The sequence below is a fragment of the Somniosus microcephalus genome, chromosome 7 (genome assembly GCF_052327205.1).
Source record: "Somniosus microcephalus isolate GS21.2 chromosome 7, FLI_Smic_1.0, whole genome shotgun sequence".
Classification (NCBI taxonomy): Eukaryota; Metazoa; Chordata; class Chondrichthyes; order Squaliformes; family Somniosidae; genus Somniosus; species Somniosus microcephalus.
Window position 1 is genome coordinate 190,430,574 of NC_140993.1, and position 21,630 is coordinate 190,452,203.

At 47.9% G+C, this 21,630-nt stretch overlaps 1 protein-coding gene across 1 annotated transcript in view; it reads right to left on the bottom strand.

The window, feature by feature from the left end:
• The window catches only part of csmd3b (CUB and Sushi multiple domains 3b), a 1,929,854-nt gene that overhangs the window by 183,585 nt on the left and 1,724,639 nt on the right, over positions 1-21,630 (bottom strand). Inside the window, exons 42-43 of the mRNA XM_085993978.1 lie at positions 15,765-15,910; positions 14,344-14,424 (exon numbers count right to left, since the gene is read on the bottom strand). Of these exons, the coding sequence (XP_085850104.1) occupies positions 14,344-14,424; positions 15,765-15,910 (227 nt within the window). The remainder of the gene's footprint in view (positions 1-14,343; positions 14,425-15,764; positions 15,911-21,630) is intronic.

The window sequence follows — 21,630 nt, forward strand, 5'->3', positions numbered from 1 at the left end:
GGGAGCAGGGGGGGAAGGGTCTGATGAGGACGAAGCTCCAGGAACCAGCGGTCTGCAGCAACGCCATGGGGGTAGGGAAGCTCGGGGGCCATCTCCCTGGAGGGCGAGTAGGCAAGCGAGTCCTGCTGCACTGGAGTCAGAGGAGGAGCACGTCATCGTGGAAATGAATAGCCTTGAGCATGCACACTGAGCTCATGGGTGCAATGGCAAGGGTGCCCGAAAGCATTGATGGACTGGCTAGGAGTGTGGAGCACTCTGCTGCAGCACAGGCCGACGCAACACAATGGCTTAGTGCTGCAATTCAGTCACTGGCTGCTGCCATCCAGTCTCAGACTGCTCTCGTGCAGTCTCAGATTGATGTAACGCAAGCACTGACTGCTGCCATCCTCGTTGGGTCGGCCACAGTCCCTCGGGGATCTCACAGTACTGCAGCAGGCCAGCAATCTGTGCTTGAGCAGATTGCTCCGGATGCTGAGGTACTGCCCCGTGGGAGTGCCAATGTGTCAGTCGAGCAGGAAGGTGCTGTCCTCTCTCAGGATGACAGCATTCCTGCTCCCAGCACTGGCACTTCCCCATTGCACTTGCCACCGTTTGCAATACAGCCAGCCCAGACTGCTGCCGCCCATGCAGAGTTGGCGCCGTCTGCAGCCGGGGCCTCCAGGCCCAGAGCTGGTTGAGGGCGTCCTTCAAGGGCATCTGTCGTCTCTGGATCTGACATTCAGCAGCCTTCCACCAGCCTTGCTGCAGCCACTGGGGCCACATTACGGAGGAGCAGTAGGGTGGGAAGGGGGGAAGTGCGCAGGGGATGGAGATCACCCTCGAAGGACAAACAGTAGGAGGTCTAAATAAATGGTGGGAATGTTTGTAGTAAAGGTCGAGGTTTGTGTGATTATATTTGTTTACTGTTTTGCCGTTTATCTCCATCTTGTGAGAACCAGTTCTGTTAATTCATGATTTGTTGTGTTTGTTTTGAATTGTTTGTCCTGAATAAATGACATACACAGAGTTTGTTAAAGAAAAAAAGTTGTTGTATTCAAAAATTACATTTTTGGCCTTTGGAATCATTCCAGCTTTGGCTGGCAATAGGGAGTGTGGGTTGCTTTCTTTGATGTTGTTCTCCATGCCAGAAGCCATCTTCTGAGTAGGGGCCTAGAAGCAGCTTGTTATCAGCCGTTGACGGACGGCCCTTGCAGTGGCAACATAGTGCGCCTCCCTCCCAGGTTGCTGCTGCTGCTGATCATCCTCCTCTTCCTCCTCCTCCTCCTCAGGTGGTGCACCAATCCCTGGTGGCATTGGGGCTGGGTCCTCAGGATTGCCAGTTTGTGAAGCATGCAGCACACAAGTATGAAGAGGGAGACTTGCTCAGGAGAGTACTGCAGGGCTCCTCCTGAGTGGTCCAGACAGTGGAACCATTGCTTGAGCATGCCGATTGTCTGCTCAATTATGTTCCTGGTAGCAATATGGCTCTCATTATACCGCAGCTCGGCAGGGGTGTTGGGGTTATGGAGCGGTGTCATCAGCCAGGTGGAGAGTGGATAACCCTTGTCCCCAAGGGGCCATCCACTTGTGTCATGCGGTGCCTGGAAAAGCTCTGGCACACCAGTCTGGCGCAGGATGAAAGCATTGTGGCTGCTGCCAGGATAGCAGGCATTGATGGCAAGTATGAGCTGTCTGTGGTCACAGACCAACTGCACATTTAAGGAGTGGTAGCCCTCGCGGTTTCGAAATACCTCTGCATTTTCATGCGGTGACCGCAATGCCACATGCGTGCAGTCAATGGCGCCCTGCACCATAGGGAAGCCCGCTATCCTAGCAAAGCCACATGTGCGTTCGTGCTGTTGGGCCCGGGTCATCGGGGAAGAGATGTACTGGCGTCTCCTTTTATAGAGGGCATTTGTGACCTCCCGGATACAGCAATGGACAGCGAACTGGGAGATATTGGCGATGTCCCCAGTAGATGCTTGAAAGGAGCCGCTGGCATAAAATTCAGAGCCACTGCCGCTGTTCCTCAGTTGAGGCTGCAGATCTGGTTGCAGCAGGTGGCAGAGCTCAGTGACCACCTCCTTGCTGAAGCGCAGCCTGCGCAAACACTACTCCTCAGACAAATGAATGTAGGAGAATTGCTGCCGGAATACCCTGGGCGGGTAAGGTCTCCTGTGCAGAGGCCTGTTGGCCCTTCTCCCTCTGGCCATGTTTGCCACTCTCTCTCTCTCTGCGTCTCTGATGCCTCCGATTCTGCAGGTGCAGGACGACGCCCCGAATCAGTGCAGCCCCCATAGTCTCTTCTAAATCGATGCAAAGAAGGTAAAATCAAAATGAACCTGCAAAGTGTTGCTCAGTATCCAAAACTCCTTCACACAGCGTTGAATCTCCCCAGAAGCCTCTCTCTCTCTTTCAGAATGCGTGGTGCAAAAATGTCGCCGACAAAAAAGGCAGGAAGTGGCCGCCTTTAAATAGTGCTCCCCCAGCCCCTTCCCGACTGCAAAATGTTCCTCTCTACCTGTCGTTGCTAGCAGCAGGGGGAAAGGCAGGGAGCGCCACTCAGTATCCGGTCCGGGGCGCTACACGCTCGACTGACGTCACGATCTGCGGGCGCAGGAGATCGTGGCGGTAGTGGTTAGCGCTGCCACAAAACGTCTGGTCAATTTCACAAGTGGCGCAAACATCGCCGCGCTTGGCGCTAGTTGCTTTGCGCCCCTCTTAGGGCAGTAATGGGAGGCGCTAATCAACCGAATTTTTCCCCCTCAATGTTTGACAACACATTAACAGAAACTTCATATGAACATTGGCTAAAACATCCAAGTGCCTACCCTTGTGTGTTGTTACTTGGTGTGATTGAACTAGGATGAGGGCGAGTGTGAGGGATGGCTAATGAGATGGGGCAATGATAATGTAGATAGAGAGGGATGGGTGGAGGTGCAAGGTAAGTTGGTGTGAGTAAGGATGTGCAGGAGTAGGGTAGGGAAGGCAGAGTGATGTGGATGTGATGAGTGGCACAGCAGGATGAGGTTGAGTGTGGCTTTGCAGTAACATTTCGTGATCTACTGAGATCAATGAAAGGTTTGCCCAACTGCAGCCAGGTCCTCCTAACGACATTCCTGCTTGTGTCCTTCTGTGCAATGTGCAACCAGGCTGCATTGATCTCATGGAGGTCTCTTCAGCCCATGGGAAGGGAAGAGAACCTCCCTGTGTGCTGTGACTCTCTCCAGAAGCATATGGAGGGAGTCATGGGAGAGCCTGGGTGCAGCCGTGCACCTCTGTGCAGTGCTCGTCATTGTTTGCAGCACCTCAATGCTGTGGAACACTGACAGCTCAATTGTCAAAATCAATTTGCACATGGTCTCTTTAAGGAAACCAGCTTGACGTCATCAGACCCGCTTCCTCCAATTGGCTGGGAAACGCGCTGGGCGGGCTTAACAAGCCGAATCAGCGTAAGATCACTTTGGACAGCGGGCTGGAGCCAGCAGCAGGTTCGCACCCCGGCCGCACCGGACCTGCTGAGGTAGGGGAAATCGCGACCTGGGTGCAGACAAAATGCCGATGTATCTGTCATAACTGAGTTTCCTTATAAAGTGAATATTCTCCATGGGATCTCTGCCTTTGGTATTTATTGAAGGTTGATTGCCTCAGGACATTATGGTCTGCTATCTCAGATTCTCAACTGTATTGATACTCCTAACTTTGACTTCTTGTTCTCCTTTAGTCATTTTTCCAAGTCCTGCAAAGGAGTTTCTCCAGCCTGACTATGCCGGTCTACTAAAGGAGCACTTTCAAAATATTAACATATCTTTTTCTTTCAGATCTTAACTTATCTGCTATACATTTCTACCACTTTGATTGATTTCAGGTTTCCAGCATTCAGTTTTTGTTTTAATATGTGGTGTAAACCTCTTTGTCTTTCACTCCTCCTTTAAGATGCTCCTTAAAACTTACCTCTTTGACCAAGCTTTTGGTCACCTGTCCTAATATCTCTTTACGTGGCTCGCTGTCAAATTTTGTCTGATTATGTTCCTGTGAAGTGCCTTGGGATGTGTTACTATATTAAAGGGGCTATATAAATAAAAGTTGTTGTTGACTGAATATCAACAGAGCTGAGAATCTGAGATAGCAGACCAAAATGTCCTGAAGATATCAACCTTCAATAAATACCAAAGACAGAGATCCCATGGAGAATATTCACTTCATGAGGAAACTCAGTTATGACAGATACATGGGGGTTTTAGTCTTCATCCCGTGTTCGATAATTTGTTAATCTGCTAAATTTGCTGGAAAAAAAAAATCAGACTTGTACAATGCTCTATGGTTTCATAAGTACATAAAAAGTATGAAAAGAGAAATGGCACTTTGGCCCATCAACCCTGGTCCTTCAACAGATCATCTACAATCTGTTCTATCTAGGACTCTACCCAAACCATTTAATCTTTTGAGGAAAGCTTCTGGAAAGTAGGGACTCCTCCACCAAACATAAATCAAGCAAAATTTCAGAATATTTTTCTAAAATTACATCCTTGCTTATTTATCACTGATCGGTTGCATTCATTTGTGTGTCACTTTGAAGTTCTCAAATGTTCATAAACTATCATATTCCACACAGCATTCAATCATCTTTATCTGTACCTATCCTTATAACCTTAAACCCATTTCTAACCAGATGTCAATCAATACAGAATCAACTAGTCTATCTGGGAAACAAGGCAAAAAAGTCAACCTGAACTTTATTCTCAATAGGTTTATATTGGATTCAATGTTCAAGATATTAGTGAAACACTCCAGGTCTTTTTGCTTCAAACACTAGGGGGATAATTTTAATCTCACCCGCTCAGTGGGAAACTGATGGGATGGGATCAGCCTCCTGTTTTATATCGCACCTGATTCTACTTTCTATTGAAGTCAGTTTCCCGCCAGGCAGGTTAAAATTATCTCCATGACATTTGGTAGAATGCAAAATTTGCTTCTTAAGAAGTAAACTCTTGTTTGAAAAATGAAGCTATATCTGAAGGATATCAACGTCAGCAATAAAGTCTTGTTTGAGAAACTGAACACTACTGCGAAGGTGAAACAGAAAGAATGAGATGTAAATTGTAGGATCCAAAATAAATGCAGCTCTCCTGTTCTGTTTTCAAAAGCCAGTGGTGGGGTGAAAGGAGAAGGTAGACTGTAGACCAACAATGGGATGTTTTTTAAAAAGGGGATTTCAATGCTGCAGAGTAAATATGTATAATATCATTAAAAAAGGAGACTACTTCAAGTTTCAGGATGCTGTGGGTAAGTAACGTGTTTAGAAACAAACTACAATTGAAAATGTGGGCATATGGGGAAGTTACCCAGTACTTTGGCTGTAAATGTGGTGGTAACAGGAGCAAGGTGAGAGTTGATGACTTCTCACTTCTGCACATATTTCATGGCCGAAAACTAAGTTGGGAATTGCCGCACCCTCTGGAAGGTGCCAGTTGAAGCATTGGGGACAACCACTACCCTTTTGCGCACATGCTTTCTTTGTACTCAAACTGCATGCAGCACTGTGCCTTATGGTTGAGCTGACAGCCAAGGAACAACAAACGGATGCTGAGGTGCTCCGCTGTGGTTGGGGGCTTTCTCAATGGGATCATTGTTGCAGTGGATAGAGGCCTAAGAGGCATCTGCCCAGAGTTTCTTCTTCTTCAAATAATGTGGGCACCAGAGTCTGTCATATAATAAAGGCATAATAGTTGTTTCCTGGATAACAGCTGTTGACATACATAATTATGTTTCTGTGGTCATACCACTTGGACATTAATTGAGTATAAACCTTTACTCTTCATGATGGTCATTGGGTTGAAATGAATAGCTACAATATCCAGATGTGTACCAGGTGTGACTCTGTACTCAAGGGAACCATGTCATATGCTGAAAATTGCATCTCCTATCCAGCTGATGCCTCCTTTCCAGAAGAAAAATGATGGAGTTGCAAATATATTGGTTTTCGCTCCTCTTATATCTATGCATTGCAGATTGCCTGATGTGGCAAATGTCTCCTGAGGTGGCTTAAAAAGCATTAAAGCTTCAAGGTGTGACAGCTTTGACTTCTAAGGAAAGAGTCATTCCTGATATTATCTGCAGGTCATTGTGCTGCAGATTGTAAAACTCTGTGGCAGACTGCCTTGTGAAGTGGAGGCGTTGAAGAAAGGTCTCTTGTGACATGTCCAGGAACAACTTACGGGGTCATGATAGATGTGACCTGTATTTGCTGACCCCTCATTAACACCTCTTCTTCATCTCAATTATGCAACATTTTTTGAACCACTAAAGGATTCCCCGTTCTCACCTCTTTGCAAGGTGTGATACCAAAGCTAGCAGCAACCGAGAATAATGAAACAACATATTGGGGGAGGGAGCAAAAATGCAAAACGAATGAAGGCACAGAGCAAAATGCAGCCATGGGTACAGGAAAGCACAAAAATAAAATAAAAATATATATCTTCTCCCTTAAAGAGGGCTATTTGTGCAGGCCAGGTCCCAAGGACTCTGGTGCACCCAATTTTTATGGACAACACTCGCATTGTGGATGGAGCATGGCCCAAAATCATAAAGTTTGGATGGAACATTTAAAATGGTATTTAAATGGTGGTGCGGAGCTTCACAAAATTCATCACATTGAATGTTAATGAAGTAACACTGTTTAATCACAGAATCAAAGTACTTATAGCTCAGGAGGCCATTTGGCATAGCATGCCTGTGCCTATGCTAGCTCTTCAAGTACAAGTATCTACTTGAATTGCATTTCCCTACTCTTTTCCATATCGTAAAAGAATGGTGTGGCATGTTCGATAAATGCTAAGGATATTCAGCTACTCTCTGTGAATGTGGTTGCAATTATTTCAATGATTGAATTGTTTGCAGTTCTGACCAATTATTTTAAACTAAATTGTTGTATTGGTATTTTTGAACTTTTAACTTATTTGAAGCAGGTATGAAGAGGCTTGCGGAGAATGCTATGATTACAGTTTATTTATTGTAAACTAGAATTGTAATGGCTATGTGTATAATGAGCTATATGTTAAGCAGTAAAAGAATTTACTTTAACAATTATTACAGAGACTGTTTGCATTTTAATTGGCTGTGTCAAGTACTTAACCATGCACTTAACTTTGCTTCTTGCCATTTATTGATTTGTAAATATACAACTTGGATCATAAATCACTTTGGGGGAGAAATTCGGTATCGCCCCGTTTGCGGCGCAATTATCGGCCGGGCGCAAAGTTTAGCGCCTGGCGCTAATTATCGTCTCTGACTGAAAACTTGGCTTTTATCGCCCCTGGAAGTGATTGGAGCGCTAAATCAGGTGCTACACACCTCTCAAGGTGCTAACGCCGAGGAGCGAGGCGCTATCTCAGAGCGCTGGCGAAGCTCATGTGATGTCAGTCAGCAATGGAACACAGACATACTGGCGCCGGCCAGTTCTCAAAGGGGAGGGTCGATTTTGCTCTCCATCCACACCCTGCTCATTGCAGCCTTGAATCTCGGCCTGGAGAGACCTGTACATCAATTCTGCTGGAAAGAACAATGGAGAGGTCCAGGGAAAGAGCTCAGAATGCAGCCCCCATAGTCTCTTCTAAATCGATGCAAGGAAGGTCAAATCAAAATGAACCTGCAAAGTGCTGCTCAGTACCCAAAACTCCTTCACACAGCATTGAATCTCTCCAGAAGTCTCTCTCTCTCTCAGAATGCGTGGTGCAAAACTGTCGCCGACAAAAAAAGGCAGGAAGTGGTCACCTTTAAATAGCGCTCCCCCAGTCCCTTCCCAACTGCAAAACGTTCCCCTCAACCTGTCGTTGCTAGCGGCAGGTGGAAAGGCAGGGGGCGCCACTCAATATCCGGTCTGGGGCGTTGAAACGCTCGACTGACGTCACGATCTGCGGGCGCAGGAGATTGTGGCGGTAGTGTTTTGTGCCGCTGCAAATAGTCTGGTCAATTTCGCAAGTGGTGCAAACATTGCCGCACCCGGGCGCTATATGCTTTGCGCCCCATTAACAGGAAGCGCAAAGCAACTGAATTTTTCCCCCTTTGTCTCCTTAGTCTCATGTGTATAAGTATTCTCAAATCCCTGCTGGCTGATGTTTTCTCAGGTAAGTTTCCTATGTCACCTACAATTCTGCTATTTGAGATTACCCTCAAGTTTGAGAACCTCGTTCACAAGAAATTAGTTCTAAGCAGTTGGCTTTACAACAGCAGGAGAGGGGTCTCTCACTGTTGGCTTTTAACATACCTTCAAAAATAATTGACCCCGGAAATAGTGGAGCTGCACTGCCAGAATGTGGTGGGGCGAGGCTTCTACCCAGCTGTCTGCCCAACTGATTAACCCATTTCAAACCCGGGGACAGGATCATTGGCTTAAACAGTACCAGTGCCCATGCCATTTATTATAATCCTGGGATATCTGCATTGGAATTTCAGAGTGGCACCTTGGCGCTATGTCCAGGCAGGGGAGCTCATACATGGGCTAACATTGCCAAAGTTCAAAATTCTTATCCTGATCTTCTGCAATAATATGCAGCACTCTTAGCAGCAGTCAATCTCTCTGTGAATGATTGCTGTTGAGTTATGACATTGTGGGGCCCATTTACGGACGTTGTGCAGTGCCTGTTTCATGGAGGTGGGAGGGCAGAACAAGCACTCGTTCTGTCTAAATTGCAGTGCCTGGACATAAAGGAGTGGAAATATGTTATTAGCACCACCCAACCCCCCCGTCCCTCCACCCCCAGGTGATGTCTATTTTATTCCCAAAATGGGCCAGAGCTTCTTGCACATGATTTTTTCAATACTTTTCTAAAAATTCTTTGAATATATTGTTCTTGTAGAAAGTAAAACTCTGCAGAAAATATGACTCTTTGAAAATAGGGTCCTTTGTTCTTTGATTTCAAATTGTTTATTATTGCCAACAAATCTTACCTACACGAGTCATTCCAACTCTGCACTGGGGATGCAGATCAATGAACTGAAAATTATTAAATAGAAACTTGCTTATTATTAATTGAAACTGATGTGAGTATTCTCTGAGAGAATAAATAATAATAATAGTCTGCTAGAATTATACCTCATCAGTTTTCAAAATGATTCCCCATATCAGCAATGAATACATGCATCAGTAAAGCACTAATCTGCTAAAATGAACAGCTGCTAAGTGGATATTTCTGTTCCCCATCCTCTTGCTACATTAATGGTATTTTTTGCAGTCAACAGAATGCCCTTAGCTTGATTTAAGGAAACATGCTACTGTATATGAAATCTATTTACTTAGGTTACAGATTGCACTGTAACTGCATGGCTTCTCGGTATCTTTAAATGTGAAGATTTAGCAAATAAAACTGAAGGTAAAATGAATAAATGTAATTAATTCAGTATTTTTGTTTTGTTTTGCTTTTTTCTTTCTTCAAATATTCCCAGGGCATGCAACATTTTCTATCAAGGATTCCAGACCATTATATGGCAATCAACTAGATGCATGCAAATGTGCCCTCTGACTCTTACTCCAACCACCTCCCTGCCCAGCACACACAAATACAAATAATTTATCTCTGTTTTGCTTATCTTGGGAAATGTGTAATTGTAACTTGGGTTCCTACTCTGATAGTGTGGTTGAAATCAAGAAATTACCAACCAAGGAAGCAAAAGTTCGAACCTCTCTCCTTTACATAACACAAAGTGCATCACCATCTAATACCTACCACCTGAATTCCAGGCCCATTTTTAAATCTAAAATGACGTGCATCATGTGGAAAAGTAATAGTATCCTGTGATACAGTATCATGAAGCACCAATGTGCTATTCCAATATGCTGCATGAATAACATGGCATACAAAGAAAATGCTCCAAGTTTTAGCTGCAAAACATTTCAGTTCATTCTGAATTTGTGTGTGAAGACACCTGAATAGCAAAAGTGAGGAACGGAATCATTCACACACCAGGAAATGTAAATCATACCAGAGTAGCAGATAAGTGAAGTTAGAAATTGGCTTTCATCTAGAAGCACAGACAGGGCTTCTACTCCTAATTGCTTTCCAGCAGAGAGAGAGAATGTGAGTGAGTGAGTGAGTGAGTGAGTGGATGAATGTGCTTTCCAGCAGAGAGAGAGAGAGAATGTGAGTGAGTGAGTGGATGAATGTGCTTTCCAGCAGAGAGAGAGAGAGAGTGTGAGTGAGTGAGTGGATGAATGTGCTTTCCAGCAGAGAGAGAGAGAATGTGAGTGAGTGAGTATGTGTGGATGTGGGTGTGTGTGTTTGTGTGTGTGCATGTATATACGTACATATGGGAGTTGACATTTTCTGCGCAATATTTTTATTTTAGGTGGGTTGGCGTTTGTTAAAATAGCACATCCAAGACATTCATAGGAACACATTAACTAAAATTAATGCACACTGGAATTTGAACTCCGTGATGTGACCAAGATTAGCGTTAATTATGATATCTTGCCTATCAGATTTGAACAGCCTGTGGAGTGTTTGGACAAAGTATACGTAAGGCAGCCAGCATCTATAGAATTTCACCCTGACATGAAGCAATACAATTGAGAGGAGGGAAAAAGATTTTCAGACCAAAAAAACACAAAAGCTTTAATGTAGGAAAGGATCCCAAGATGGTGCTTCACAGGAGCCTACTCACACAGAAATGGACATCAAGCCAAAGAAGCAGATATTGAAATGGTAAGCTAAAAGCTTGGTCAAAGAAGTAGGTTTTAAGGAGGGTCTTAAAGGAGGAGAAAGAGGTAGAGAAGCAGAGCGGTTTAGAGAGGGAACTCCAGAGCTTAGGGCCAAGATGGCTGAAGGCACAGCCACCAATGGTGCAGCAAAGAGAGTGGGGGATGCACAAGTAGGTAGTGTTGCAGGAACGTAGAGTTCTTTGGTGTGTGGTAGGGCTGGAGGAGGTTACAGAGATAGGCAGGGATGACACCATAGAGGGATTTGAACATGTCGATGAGAATTTTAAAATCAAGGCATTGGTGCACCGGGAGCCAATGTAGGTCAGCGAGTAGAGGGGTGATGGATGAGCGGGACTTGGTGCGACTTAGGACACGGGCAGCAGAGTTTTGGATGAGGGCAAGTTTATGGAAGGTAGAAGATGGGAGGCCAAACCAGGAGAACATTGGAATTGTCAAATCTCGAGGTTACAAAAGCTTGGATGAAGGTATCAGCAACAGATGGGCTGAAATAGGGGTGGAGATGGGCGATATTACAGAGGTGGAAGTAGGTGGTCTTTGTGAGGGTAATTCACTTTACTGGGCACCCCTTAGCCACTAAAGAGATAGTTGACATCACTAGGACAGGACTCTAGCCATACGTTCCTTCAATTATTTAAGAAAATAAATGGAAGTAGAAGACGGACAGATTTTCAATCATGCATTGCTGATAGCAAAGGAATGTGGTTGTCACAAGATATATAAATGGCTGGGCATTTATACGTTGAATTTTTTTTCACTATAACTTAGGGCAAGGATAGAGAATCACAACAGCAGAAATTCTGCTGCTGCTGTTTCTGATGACAGTATTTTCAAAAGCATATACTAAAAGAGAAAAAAAAATGTCACTGCTGGGGTGATATCATGAGAGCTTTATACTTCACCTAACCTATGACATACCTGTCCAGAAAACATTTGATAGCATTTGCAAACAATAAGAATTGCCCCATTTCTCAAAACTTTCAATGGGCATAAAATTTACAAATAAACTTGAAAAATTAATGGTAGAGTCTGAGCTCAAAAGCAAATGACCATCTTGGTTCATTTGTTCTTCTTTGGTGGTTGCTATGATCTTGTTACATTGATAAATATATTTAAATATTTTCAACATATTTTAAAATGTTATCCCTGAAACCTCACAAGGCAAGGTCCTCTTCAAACTCAATCACATGAAAAATTTGAATGTAGCTGTTGAAATAAAATACATAGGGCTAGAAATTCGGCTCCTTCGCGCCTGCCATTAACACCTCCAGGGGGGTGGGGGGCACCTAACACGGTGCAAAGAGCTTATTGTCTGGCAGGAGAGGGGGGGGGGCAGCGGGTGAAAAAAGTACCTCCCGAGAAATTTGGCAGGCGCTGCTGAGGCGCTACCCGATAGTGCCGCGCCACCACCCCGGGCCGCTGCGCTGCCAGCAATGATGTAATCACCGTGCGCCGCAACCCCTTTCCGCCCCGTGGCAGAAATTAGGCTGCGCCCCACGAGGCTACCACGGGCGATGTCAGGGCCAGCCTCGCAGATCGCAAACAGGGCCGACCTCCGCTCGCGGGGTGGTATTTAAAGGGGAGGTGCTGCCGCGATCCGCACCACCATTTTCTTTTTTTGGCCGACCTCCAGGTCAGCCCTCCGTATGGGCCATGGCATGGTCCTGTCCGCCATCGTGCAGCCCAGCACCGCAAATCGGTGCTGGGCTGTGGCCGCAGCACCACGCCAATATTTATCCCTCAATCAACATCACTAAAAACAGATTATCTGGTCATTATCACATTGCTGTTTGTGGGAGTTTGCTGTGCGCAAATTGGCTGCAGCATTTCCCACATTACAACAGTAACTACACTCCATTGGCTGTAAAGTGCTTTGAGACGTCCGGTCGTCAAGAAAGGCGCTATATAAATGCAAGTCTTTCTTTTAATATCATTATTCTAATTTGTTTTAATCATATAAGGTTGGAACATACTTAGCTGATTTTTAAAGGCTCCAGCTATATGGATAGCAGTAGGCGAGGGTAGTTCATTTTCAAATATGAGAAGCCTACAAAATTTGTTACGAGTCATAATATGATATCCATTTTTACCTCGTTAATGAGACGAGTGAAGCTGTGGAATACTAGTTTATGAACGCTTATCACTTTCATTTGAAATTCACTCCTCCGCTATTTTAATGAAGGCATTAAGCTATTTAAAATAAAATGGGTTAATATGAACATACAAAATTTATGGGCAGGAAAAGACCAGCTGGTCCATCAAGCCTGCCCCACACCATTATAATAGCAAAATACTGTGGATGCTGGAAATCTGAAACAACAACAGAAAATGCAGGAAATACTCAGCAGGCCAGGCAGCATCCGTAGAGAGAGAGAAACAGAGTTAATGGCCTAGAAATTGGGTTGTGGGTTCGCCAGGGCTGTAGCGCCAGAAATTTTGCGCCAGCGTTAATGCGGCAGCGCCCGACGAAAATTCGGTTGCGCCGGCCCCAGAGGGCGGCGGGCGCTAAAGGAGGGTTTTAGCGCCTGAAAACGGGCGTTGAATTGGGTTTCCTGGCGCTAATCCCCCGCTGCGGCACCCGATGCGGTGCGGCAGGCTGGGGAACTGCAGGCCTCCTCCTTCTGTTAAGGAGGAGCTGCCTGCAGCCGACAACTGTCCGGCGGATTCCCCCGACATCTGAGCCCGGCACCTCGGGGAAGTGCCGGGCTCGCAGCACACACTCATCAGGGCCGCGGGGGGGGTGATGCAGGAGTCCGGGAAGGGAGGTGCGGGCAGGCGGCCGCCGGGAACGCGGCCGGCTGCCGCTCCACCTTTATGCGCCGGCGCAAAGGCGTGTAAGAACACTTTTCACATTCGTTAGTTGCGCCTGCCACGGGCGAGGCGGGCGCAACTGAATTTGGGCTTGGGGCCGGGTTACCACGGCAACCGGGACGCTGCGCACACCGATGACGTCATCGGTGCCGGCGCAGCGCTACCGGCTAACGCCGATGGTAAGGCCCAAGTCAATTTGCAAAACGGCTATAAGTCCGGCGCAAGGCCCTCTAGCGCCACTAATTGGGCGCTAAGCCCACTCAATTTCTAGGCCAATGTTTCAGGTCTGGGACCTTTCATCAGAACTGGAAAAAGCTGGAGATGTAACAGATATTAAACAGGTGCAGAGACGGGGGAGGGGGGGGCGGTTAGGAGGGGAGGAAGGAATTGAAAGAACATCCTGTACTTTTGTAAGAGGCAGGAAAGATAAAATGTTGCAAATGGGAGTGGCAAAAATCATACTGCATGAGAAATGGGGGCAGGGATAATTATTTGAAATTATTGAACTCAATGTTGAGTCCGGCAGGCTGCAAAGTGCCTAATCGAAAGATGAGGTGCTGTTCCTCGAGCTTACGTTGAGCTTCATTGGAACAATGTAATAGGCCGAGGACAGAGAGATCAGAGCGGGAGTGAAGTGGTGAATTAAAGTGACAGGCGACCGGAAGCTCAGGGTCACCCTTACGGACTGAACAGAGGTGTTATGGTATGGAATTGTTCCAAATTCACTCTTGTTTAGTAATCCTTAAAATGGATTTAAATTGAAATCAGAGGAACGTTACAGAATAGAGACAAAGTACAAAAGCATGGATCCAGAGGACTGTAAGATCTAAAAAGCATACCTATCTCAAATTCCTCATCCTCCGTCAAATTTTGCCCAGTGAGCATCGCTGGTGGAGGTTGGCAGATTCGTAGTTGATAGGCTGCAAAAATCAAAAGTCCATTATTCCCAGGCGCAGCTTATAAAAGATCCAGTTGTTATTTACTAAAATAGATTCTATGTTATATACCAAATAATGTTTTGAGGGAAAGAAATTGATTTTTGTTCAATGAAAAGACCACACATAAAACCAAGCTACTTGAATTAGAATTAACGCAACACATATTTTAGGTGAAAGCAGTAATTACCTGTGCAGTACTGACTTTCAGATAACTTTTACACAGGTAGATTTTTTATGAATACTTCTTTGACTATATTGCTAAATTCGGATTCTTGATCTGCAACATATCTTATTGGCTATAAATGAATATGAACAGGCAACTTAACAATTTGTTAAATGGCTCAAAACTTGATAAACTACAAGAAGCCAGGCTGCAGATTAATTTTACACTTTAAATATTACTTTGAAAATTGCTACAGAAGTAGTCAGACTCTTAAATCTTAATATATCTCTGACCAATGAAGGGTGATTCTGTGAGCCCGTGCGCACTAAGGGTAATTTTGTGATCCTGCACTCCCAGTGCTTGCTGGGAGTACAGGTCGGAGAATTACCTAATCTTTAGCCTGCATTCCTATTGAGCGCAACTGCCCCACTGAGAACACCAGATCAGGAAGCACCCCTGCTATGCTAGCTCTGATAACCTCCATCATTCCCTTCTGCCACTTTATAACCTGATAATAAATTACAAGGCACACTTTTTTTTGCAATAATGGAGGGAGGATTTCCTCTTTTTGCTATATGCAGCAACATTGTAATTGCAAGGAGTGAGCCATTGCTTCCTTGTGGGGTCAGGAGGAGCATTTTCCCAGCGACACCATGACCACATCTGCTCCTCCTGGAAGGAAACTGAAAACGTAGCTTGCTGTGCCTTCTCTGGCCCCGTCTGCTGTTCCCGGCAGGTTTTACATGGTGGGGAAGCTAACAATGCTCCACCTCTCAGACTTCAGGTTAAAATGGCAGGTCAGGCTCCAGTGTCATCATTGGAGCCTGACCTGCATATTTAAAGAGAACCCTGCCAGTTTGGGACGGGTGTCTTTCCCGTCTGTGATTTAAAATTTCGGTCGGGCAGAAAATGAGTGGATAAGTCCCCACTCCATTTTAACTGCCCCAACTCCTGTTTACCCCTAGGTGGGAAAGTAAAAAAAAAATCAAGGCCTTAGTTTCATTTAGTAAATGGAGTAGAACTACATATTATTCTGTGTAAATGCGGGTAGAAAACACACAAACATTAGCTTATGTAACTTAAAGTTAAATAAAATATTACTTGATAACTTAATTCCACGGAAACTGAAGACATATATGAATGCAGAGCAAAAACTAACCATGGTAACTGAGGATGAAGGAGCCGCCTGTTGTGAAATCACTGTGGAATTTGATGAGGATCTGGTTTGATGTACTGTAGACAGACTCCAAAGCTGTATTGCCACTAAATTGTCCAATCTGAGGAGCAGTCTGCTCTGGCCCATCCCTAAATAAGACAGTGTCATTGTTAGGATTCATTCAGGCTGTTCAGTAGGTTCCAGCACAACTGTGGTAAAATAATAACACCATTTAACTGCAAGGAGTGCATTTCTGCTTCTGTACATTTGATAATGAATGCATTGCGTAAGGCAATGGGGTCGATGTTTTTATCCTACCTGCCTGGATGAGCAGTTACGTTGAGCAAGTTGCTTACTTGCTCAGATACTGAACAGTTCCGATATCGACCTGTAGCATTTTTCAGGCAGAGGAGGTACCCGTCTAAAAGTTGCCTAATAAATTTATGAAAAGACCCCGGAGCAGTTTCAACCTGGGCCTGAGCAGGGAAGTTGCTGCAGCTTTCCCGCTAGGCAAAAGCAGACCTTAAGATAGGAGGGACACTCAAGTAACTCTAAAACTTTCCCTTGTGTGGCTAGGGGGACCAAGATTGTTTCTCCGGACCCCACAATAAAAGTTGCTGCCTCCCCTACCACAGACACCCTCCCACCTTTACTCCTGCGAGACCCTCCTGAGACCCCCTCCATGCCACTTACATGGAAGCTAGTGGGCAGCCAAGGGCCACGCAGACCAAGGCAGCCTGGCTGCAAGTTGCTGAGGAGGTCAGCGCTAGGTCAGTTGGGTCACGCACATGTGCCGAAAATGCTTCAATCTGCTTCCCTTCTCTTCTCATCACCAGCACTCTGCATTGTCAGCCTGCTCCTCGACATCCCACCTTACCCTTACTACCCTTGCACCCTTACCTATCCCTCTCTCTCTAAGTACTGGATCACTTCACCATCCTACTATGCACCCCTCACACTCGCTTTCACTGTTATGCAATGACAACAACTAACACGCACAGGGTGCACGTTCCTCTTGGCACCTCACTCCATCTTGGTCTCCCTCTAAGCTTTTATGTTATGGATTCTTCACACTCACTCCACCAGCCTCCACATTCAACGGATCATCCTCCAGCATTTCCGCTACCTCCAAAGTGATCCCACCACCAAACGTATCTTCCCCTCCCCTCCCCTTTCAGCATTCCGCAGGGACCGCTCCCTCCGAGACACCCTAGTCCACTCCTCTATCACCCCAAACAGCCCTTCCTCTTCCCGTGCAAGCGGAGGAGATGTAACACCTGCCCCTATACCTCCCCCCTTCCCACTGTCCAGGGCCCCAAACACCCCTTCCAGGTGAAACAGCGATTTACTTGTACTTCTCGCAATCTAGTATACTGTATTCGCTGCTCACGATGCGGTCTCCTCTACACTGGGGAGACCAAACGCAGATTGGGTGACCGCTTTGCGGAACACCTCCGTTCAGTCCGTAAGGGTGACCCCGAGCTTCCGGTCGCCTGTCATTTTAATTCACCGCTCCATTCCCACTCGGACCTCACCGTCCTTGGCCTCTTGTATTGTTCCACGGAAGCTCAACGTAAACTCGAGGAACAGCACCTCATCTTCCGATTAGGCAGTCTGCAGCCTTCCGGACTCAATATTGAGTTCAACAATTTCAGATCATAACCTCGGCCCCCATTTCATTTTCTCTTGTAATTGTTCCACTCCTTTCCCCCCCCACCCTTTCCTTTTGTTTCTCTCTCACACCTGGCAGCTATCTTTTGCCCTGCCAGTACACTTTACACCTAATCCCAGCCTATTACCATCTCGTCTAGCTTCTAATCTCTTTTACTTCTTTTGTTTCTTTTATTCTTTTGTCCGATCGCAGCCCTGCCTCCGATCTAGTTTCTTTTCTTTCCAGTTTTGAAGAAGGGTCCAACCCGAAACGTCAACTCAAATTTCTCTCCACGGATGTTGCCTGACCTGCTGAGTTTTTCCAGCATTTTCTGTTGTTATTTCGCTTGAAACTCCACTTGTTCCCTCCTTGCAGGAAAAGATAGCCCATAATAAGAGGGAGAGAGCAATGACAGGAGGAGGCCCACCAGCCCTGGCAACTTTGACAAGTGCTGAGAAGGCTGCTCATGACATCGTGGGAGGTGGCGAGGAGCTGGATGTGGGGGACGGAGAGACGGGCACACTAGAACAAGCTGGTGACAGAATAGATTTGTAACCCTCTCAGTTAGATTTCATGATTGACTGAAATGGCATCTGATGTTCATAGAGACTGACTTTTGATCATCTGCTACCTAAATATCAGCGGGGAGAAATTCAGTATCGCCCCGTTTGGGGCGTAAGTATCGAGTGGGCACGAAATTTTGCGCCCGGCGCAAATTATCGCCACCTACAGCTAAATTGACCTGCTTCACCCCAGGAGGTGCTTGGAGCGCTAAAACAGGCGCTGCATGACTGTCTTAAGGCGCTAAGCCTGAGAAGCGAGGCGCTACCACCGAGGGCGGGTGCAGCGCAGGTGCAGCCAGTTAGCGATTGCACGCAGACACGCTGTTGCCGGTCAGCTCTTAAAGGGGAGGTTCGATCTTGGATTGCAGCCACACCCTGCGCATCGGAGCCCTGATTCTCGGTCTGGACAGACCTGCTGCCACATTCTTATGCCTAGGACCATGGAGAGGGCCAGGGAGCGAGCGCAGCGGTTCAGCGAGGGGGCCTTGCAAGTTCTGGTTGGCACGGTGGAGCGCAGGCGATCTATCCTGTTCCCGGACAGTGGCAGGAGGCCGCTGCCCAACGACTATCGCAAAGCTTGGAGGGAGGTGGCTCACAGAGTGACCTCCAGCAGCATGGTGCCTAGGACCCCTGTGCAATGCAGGAAGAAGTTCAACGACCTCACTCGGGTCGTCAGGGGGAGTACCCTTTTCAGAATCCTCTTCATCCCTGCATGTCCACCTCACTTTATGGCCAAAGGGTCCTGAAAGCCCCAATGCCCAGCCCTCATCCAACACCTATGGGCCTTTCATGAAACTCACACGCACATTCAGCACTTAACACACTGTAAGGGCTAATCAACCATGGGAGGCAGTGCAGCCCAGATCAGGGCTTCACACTGTAAGGGTTATTCCACCATGGGAGGCAGTGCAGCCAAGATCAGGGCTTCACACTGTAAGGGCTATTCCACCATGGGAGGCAGTGCAGCCAAGATCAGGGCTTCACACTGTACTCAGAGCCCGTCCTTTCTCCTGCAGGGCAAGCTGGCCCATAACAGAAGGCAGCAGCAACAGACCGGGGGAGGCCGGCCTCACCTTCAAGCCCTCACCGATCTGGAGCAGCGAGTCCAGCGGATTATGGCAGGCCGGATGATTGGCCCCGTCGCCACTGGAGATGCCGACCCCGTTCTGGACAGCAATGGTAAAGTCATCACCTTTTCGGCCTCTCTCCTTCCACTTGTGCCTCACACCAGCATCCTTTGCCACTATCGAACCAATACAGTGCATTGCAGCACTCATGCCTCCCTCACTGCCACCCTGTCCTCACACTAAAGCCACTCTTGTACCTCCCTGCTTTCAGATGCTGATTCGCCAGGTGAGGAGGCAGGCCCTCAAGCTGCCACTGTGAGTGACTCTGAAGGCGACGACGAGGAGGAAGTTGGACCATCAGTGCCACCCTCAGCTGAGGCAGCCCATGGCCATAATGGGGACATGTCTTCCCTGGAGGGGAGCAGGGGGGAATGGTCTGAGGAGGGTGAAGCTCCGGGGCCCAGCGGGCTGCAGCAACGCGGGGGGAGGGGTAGGGAAGCTCGGCGGCCTTCTCCCCGGAGGGAGAGTCTGGCCTCGGGTCCTGCTACAGTGAGCACAGAAGAGGTGCGGCTCCTCGCTGAAATGAGCGCCCAGGCGGAGCACAGGCACACTGAGCTCATGGCTGCAGTGGCAAGGATGCCCGAATCCATTGAGTCACTGGCAAGGAGTGTTCAGGACTTCAGCGCAGCACAGGCAAGGAGTCTCCAGGACTTCGGCGCAGCACAGGCGGCTGCCACGCAAGTGCTTAGTGGTGAAATGCAGTCAGTGGCTGGTCTCATGCAGACGCAGATTGAGGCCACATGAGCACTGACTGCTGCCACCCTCGCTGGATCGGGCACGAATCGCCGGGGCCCTCGCCGCGCCGCAGCAGGACAGCAGTCTGTGCTTCAGCAGATTGCTCCGCATGCTGCAGTGCTGCCCCGTGGGAGTGCCAGTGTGTCATCCGACCAGGGCGTTGCTGTCATCTGTCAGGATGACAGCATTCCTGCTGCCAACACTGTCACTTCTCCACTGCAGCCGCCACCACCTGTAGGGCAGACTGCTGCCGCCCATGCAGAGTTGGAGCAGTCAGCAGCCGGGCCCTCCAGGCCCAAAGCTGGTCCAGGCTGTCCCTCAAGGGCATCTGCAGTCTCAGTTTCTGACACTCAGCAGCCTTCCCCCAGCCTTGATGCAGCCACTGGGGTCCCATTGCGGAGGAGCTGCAGGGTGGGAAGGGGCGAATCTCGCAAGCGAAGCAGATCACCCTCGAAGGGCAAAAAGTAGGTGGTGTGGCAAAATGCTGTTAAATGTTTTATTGAAGGCCGAGGATCGTGGTCATTTTTTCGTTACTGTTTTGTTCATTGTCTCCAGGTTGTGAGAGCCAGTTATGTGTCTGACTGCTTTTTTTTGGGTTTCTCTCTATTACTTTGTCATGCAGGAAGGACACACAGATTGTTAAATAAAGAAGTGTCTTTATTCAGAATGTGCATGTTTGGGCCTAGAAATTCAGTATAGCCCTGCCAGCACGTTTGCGCCGAAAATTTTGCGCCCGCCGCGGAGCCAGTTGTGCCCGCCCCATATTCACTTTCAGCGCCCCAAAGCGGAACCGGGCGCTGGTACAGGGTGTGTCCGCCCCGCTTGGGGCGCTGAAAGTGAATTTCAGCGCTCCCGGTCCCGCTACGCCACCCGATGCGGTGCGGCAGGCTGCTGTACTGCAGGCCTCCCCCTTCTCTTAAGGGGGAGGTGCCTGCAACGGCCGGAGCCCCGATTGCAAGTGCCGGCAAAAGAGCCCGGCACAACGGAGAAGTGCCGGGCTCCACGGAAACCAGCCGGCAATGCCGCCGGGGGGGGGGGGGGGGTGGAGGAGGCCGGGGAAGGAGGTGCGGGCAGGCGGCCGCCGAAAAAGCGGCCGCCCCGCACCTCCACCTTAACTTGCGCCGCTAAGGCTGCAGTAAGGACCCGGTCTCCCAATGTTGTTAGCGCCCGCCACGGAAGAGGCGGCCGCTACTGAAGATGGGGATCGGCGTGGTTTCGGGCGGTACCGGGGCACTGCGCACACCGATGATGTCATCGGTGCCGGCGCAGCGCTACCGGCTAACGCCGATGTTAGGGCCCACCTAATTTCGGGCGCGACGCAACTTCCGGCGCAACCCACTCTTTCGCCCCTAATTGGGCGCAAACGCAACTGAATTTCTAGGCCTTGCTCTTTGAACTATTTGTTGCCTTGACCGGCTTAGGGGTTGCAGCACGGTTCCATTCATGTTCTTTGAATGGCAGAAGCCATTCCCTCAGAGGGGGCCTAGAACCAACTTGCTATAAGCTGCTGACGGATGGCCCTTGCACTTTGTGCCTCCCTCCCGTCTTGGTGCTCCTCCTCCTCCTCCTCTGCTGGTGCTCTAATGTCTGGTGGCAATGGCTGAGTCCTGAGGATTGCCAGGTTATGCAGCATGCAGCACACAACAACGAAATGGGAGACTCGCTCAGGTGAGTACTGAAGGGCTCCCAACGGAATGGTCCAGACAGCGGAACCGTTGCTTAAGCACGCCGATTGTGTGCTCAATAATGTTCCTGGTCGCTTGATGGCTCTCATTGTATCGTTCTTCAAAAGG